Below are 4,945 nucleotides of genomic sequence, written 5' to 3' on the forward strand. Positions count from 1 at the left end.
GAATTGAATTGAACTGAACTGAATCGAAATAAAGAATAAAACAATAATCTAAATATCCATGTGCATATCTAAAGAAGTCGTGGTTTCTTATTTTGAGAAACCCTTGAGTCTCCTGTAGCCATGTGGATCTGCCTAAACACTTGCTGGTACAAAGCTCCGCCTATTTACTCAAAGCTCCTCCCTGGAGCTGAGTCTGCAGCCAGAGCACCCCTCCCCCGAAGCATTGTTGTGAAGATGTGCTGAAGTGGGAGTGTCTGAAACGGTAGGAGGTTCCTAAAGAGACAGAGATCAATTTCAAAGTTTTTAGGTAGGCAGTGATGCAAAGTCAAATTATTTTTTTTTTTGATACAAACAGCATTTTCTTAACAACTGAAGGTAACGTAGTTGATTATGGTATAAATTTGAACTAGTGCCTGGAAGATACATAATACCCAAGAGTGCCTGGAGAAAACCCACATATGCACAGAGCGAACATCCAAACTCTACCCAGAAAGKTTCCCRGGGCGGGATTCAAYCCCACAACCTTYTTGCTGAGAGGCAAMTGAGCCACGATGCCACCTGTTTAAAACATAAGATATTTATTTCAGACGTTCCAGAAAACGTTCTTATGTTGTGGAGTAAGTGTTTTTGGAAAAACCCATTTATTATTTAATTTATTGTTTCAATATACATGCTATCTATTAAAGCAGCAACATACCTTTTTTTACCTTGCAATTCATTTTAACCCTAAAAAAATATTGAATTGAAAACTGAGCRCAACAACTTTGGTGATTTTCTTGACTCTTTTCATTATTAATGATGGACCCTCATGACTTTACCCTCAGCGTGCAGGTCGGTCATGTAATGAGACCCGCTGTGCTTCTCTTCAGTCAGTTTATGTGCTGCAGTTCTTGCAATTACCTCATCGCTGCATTGTCATAACYGGTTGCAGGCCAGCATTCTGAGATTTGTCTTCACCAATTACTGCCTCTCAGTGTCATGAAATAACGGGGCCCCGCGCACGAGGCGGGATTAATGTGTTGTGTCCTAATTATTTTCTTCTGATGCTGAAAGTGAGCGTTGGAGTCAAGCAGGTATGAGGTGCTTCCGTCCAATTACCATTCATCAGTGTCAGCGAGAGAGTCTCATGGGATCATCTGAATGCCTCCACACTGTACTGACCACGGATGAGCTCCGCTTCCCAAACATCTGTTCTGCTTCTGGTGTCGAGACTTTTCTCCTAAAAGTAGCATCGATGAGTGCTGGAAAGAGTCTCTAAGCTATTTAATTGAATTAGTCTGGGGCAACATTTAGCTTAGTCTCAGATAAGCCATCCGRGAAACAGCATGCTTTAGTTTTRTAATTCTGTTACTGTCTGTGTGAATCCTTTTTAAAACAGGATGGCTCCATGAGCTGGGGAAACGGCTGGAGTCACCTTATGCCATCGGAGAACTCAATGCGACCGGCAACGGTCCCTCCATCCGCAGCGTCTACATCGCCTCGCTCTACTTCACCCTCAGCAGCCTGACCAGTGTGGGTTTCGGCAACGTGTCCGCCAACACTGATGCTGAGAAGATCTTCTCTGTGTGCATCATGCTCATAGGAGGTACATAAGATGCATCTTAACGCAGTTCAGCTCTTTTGAATGGGGTTCTGTAGAAAGGTTACGAGCAGTCATTATCTTACCTGTTGTGGGTGGTTCTCTGAGTGACCTCAGTTTGGTGAAAAAGAGTTTGTTTTTGATCAAACTGATGAGCTAATAGTCATAGTGTGGCTAAGACAAAGTGGAATACTATCATCTTGAAGCAACTTCAAACACAAAATTTCGTAAAGATAAAAAAACAGTTTTTCAACAATAAAAACTTCCCACTGCTGTCCCTTTTGTATTAGACCATTATAAACCTACAGCTATTTACACAGAGGAGCRTGTCAAGCTGTGGTTCATTGCATTAATGTTCAGCATGAAATTAGTTGCAAAAATGTGTAACTGTTGCGAAACCAAACATTTTATAGTTTAATGGGTTTTAACACAGCTTTGCTTTTCCTTCAACAAGGTTGTCTGTGTTTACCCTTTTTATTTCTGATAAAATGTTTTATATTGCACAAATAATTCATTGGACTGTTAACCAGCATAGTCATTAATGAAGAAACTACAGATTTTTCTGTAAATAATTGTTTAATCTAAAAGTAACCTTGGTGTAAAGACTTTTAAAATAAGCTAGTTTGAACCTCTAGAAAATTTGATAGCAATACTACAGACCGATACTTGCAGGGTACATACTTGGTACCTAAATGACCTAGGGTGCTTTCTGGGATCTTGCAGGAGTACATACAGGGTATGAACCCAAGTAGTGGTCTCTGCAGCACATAGGGMGAGTTTCTTGGCTGTGTGGACAGAGCTTGGCAATGCCGCAGCTTCTKGGTGGTGAAACTCACCAAGCTCAGAACGTCTCTGAATYATCTGGTGAATTAATCATCTGGTGAGCACGACGTGCTCTTGCTCTCAGTATGTAAAGCAGCACTTTCTTTATTTCATCCACMATTAAACAGAGACYGGCAGAGGAGGCTCTCAATGCACAAGAGCAATTTTGACGAGCATTTGACCTCAAAGTGCACAAGTGTCCATTTATAGGTACCAGTCATGTAGCTACCTTATGTTCTGCACACCCTGTAAGTAATGGGCTGTATTCTGTAAATCTGCTGTTTTTATTGACCAGTGAACTTTTCTTTTTAAACATCCAAACTAGATAACTTTGATCATTGTCTACTGCAGGTAATATWCTGACCACTTATAACCTGTACACAGAAGCTACTTCCTATTCTCTGTTTAATACTGAGYATTCTTCACAGAGTGTAAAGGGACACATATTGTACACGCTTTAACTTCATTTACAGTATATGCCTTACTCTGATTCTCATTTGACAACGAGGCTCCATCATGATGAGAGATGATGAAAAACTTTTTTACACTAATTTATCTCTTTTTGCTAAAAAATTCATCAGAACATAATTAGATTTTTGTTCTGTGGCTTTAAATGTTTTATTCAAATRTAATATAGAGTAGTAACAGACCTTTTCCGGAAGCTGTGAACCAGTTTGAACCTGATAGTTTAGATAAGTTTGGGGTTTTTTGGGGGGGAGGGGGTGGGGGGGATGAACAGAAGTCACTGTGCCAGAGTTTTCCCTATGGACAGGCCTTGCTCTAGTTCAGCTAAAATGCTAAATGTCCCCCGCTGCCCGAGGGCAGCAGCAGCAGTTACAGACACACCACATTTTGCTCACATACACATGAACTAACATCTAGTGAAAACTAAATCAGAGCACCTGTTTATATTTACTGCAGGAGCTTAAGTTTAATGAACTCGCTTTAGGAAATATAATCAATTCCAGCCCCAGACTCATTCAGTTATGCTATTTTTATTCCATTTCTAAGATAAGATTAATTACTGCTTTAAGTAATAAATTTTACTTATTTCCTCCTGATTGCAGCATAAAGCACAAATGATCTCAATGCTGTTGTTAAAACATGTTTTTATTGTCTTTAAGCAATCGTGATTGAAACAGAGAAAAAAATACTTTTATACTTTTAATGAGAATCATCAAGTTAGGAAAAGATTTATTTTTAGACTGATGCAATCTTATTTTGTTTTGTAGATGAAATCACAAGCTGCACATATCAGTTCTACTTTTTAAATTGTATTTGAATAAATTCTTGTTTGACTATTTATCAATGAGTGAATCAGACGAAACTTTCTTATTTTTTCAAAAAATAAATTTTCTGTGCAGGGATTTGTGATTTTATATTAGTTTTCCCTTCTTGTGTCATGTTTGCCTGCTCCTCAGTGTTCTTCTTCCTCTTCTTGTGGTGTTTAATGGCGGTTAGCAATAAACTGAAGTGTGCATTATTGTCACCTACTGGTATGGAGTGTGGTTCAATTTGATTATGTGTTCTTCCCTAGCTCCTCCCATTTACACCTGATCCTTGTTGTCTCTCCCCAGGTGTGTCTTGTTAGCCCTCGTTATCTCACCTGTTATATTGTTCTGTGCTCACTCCTGTCAATACTTTCTGTCATCTGTGGCCTGTTTATGGTTTGTCCATATTTTTGTTTTTGCAAAGAAAGTTTTTCTGTTGCCCCCTCAGCGTCCTTACTTTGCAAATAAATACTTTTGTTTTCTACAATTAAGTTGATGTTGTGCCTGCCTCCTGGGTTGAACCACTGCCTAACACTGTGAGTGATKTCTGTCTTAAAGGAGATAATAAATGAAGCATTTTCATTGCATTTTTAATTGAATGGTTCCGACTGAAGCTGCCACTTAAGGCCAATTTATACTTCCATCATAAAGTCTTGCTTACAATCTTGCATGATGAAAAATGGCGTTACTTCCATCTGTTACCTCCAGCTGATGCCCCGTCTCGTGCCTTGCCCCCAGTCAAAACTCCAAACTGTCCAAATTCAGGAGAAGCATCCATTAAAGGACCTGGCTTATWCCAGGTCTACATGGGCCGGGTCCTTTGTTGACCACAAAGACCGGAAGAAAGCGGCTGTGAATTTTGATGGTCTAGCCTTCAGTTTTATTCCCACCCTTACCCAGGCATTGATGTTACTAAACAGACATGATAAAGATAGAAATAAGCAAAAATTATAATATAGTAATGTTAATATTATAAATTAACAAAATTAGCTTTGAGGCAGTACACAAACTAACAGATGAGCTTGTTTACAATGATTTTTATAGTAATATAAAAAATATTTCTATTCAAAAAATAAAAAGCCTAACAACAAAACCCCTTTAAACTTTCAATTTTTGTACTGCCAATTTTTTTAAACTGTACTCCTGTCTCTCACTTCATCCACCATTACAAGCAAAAACTAGATAACGCATAGCTGTAACATAATGACCCCCGCATGCTGAAATGCACAGGAACTTAGAAGTCCTAATAAATGTCATGCTATCAGGTGCATCC

General features: G+C 38.9%; 1 protein-coding gene across 1 annotated transcript in view; it reads left to right on the forward strand.

The window, feature by feature from the left end:
• Positions 1–4,945, forward strand: part of kcnh8 (potassium voltage-gated channel, subfamily H (eag-related), member 8) — a gene marked incomplete in the record, with an annotated part of 79,007 nt that overhangs the window by 46,856 nt on the left and 27,206 nt on the right. The window contains 1 exon segment of the mRNA XM_014011242.1: positions 1,379–1,585. Coding sequence (XP_013866696.1) covers positions 1,379–1,585 — 207 coding nt within the window.

This window comes from Austrofundulus limnaeus, unplaced genomic scaffold, assembly GCF_001266775.1.
Source record: "Austrofundulus limnaeus strain Quisiro unplaced genomic scaffold, Austrofundulus_limnaeus-1.0 Scaffold78, whole genome shotgun sequence".
In the NCBI taxonomy this organism is placed as follows: Eukaryota; Metazoa; Chordata; class Actinopteri; order Cyprinodontiformes; family Rivulidae; genus Austrofundulus; species Austrofundulus limnaeus.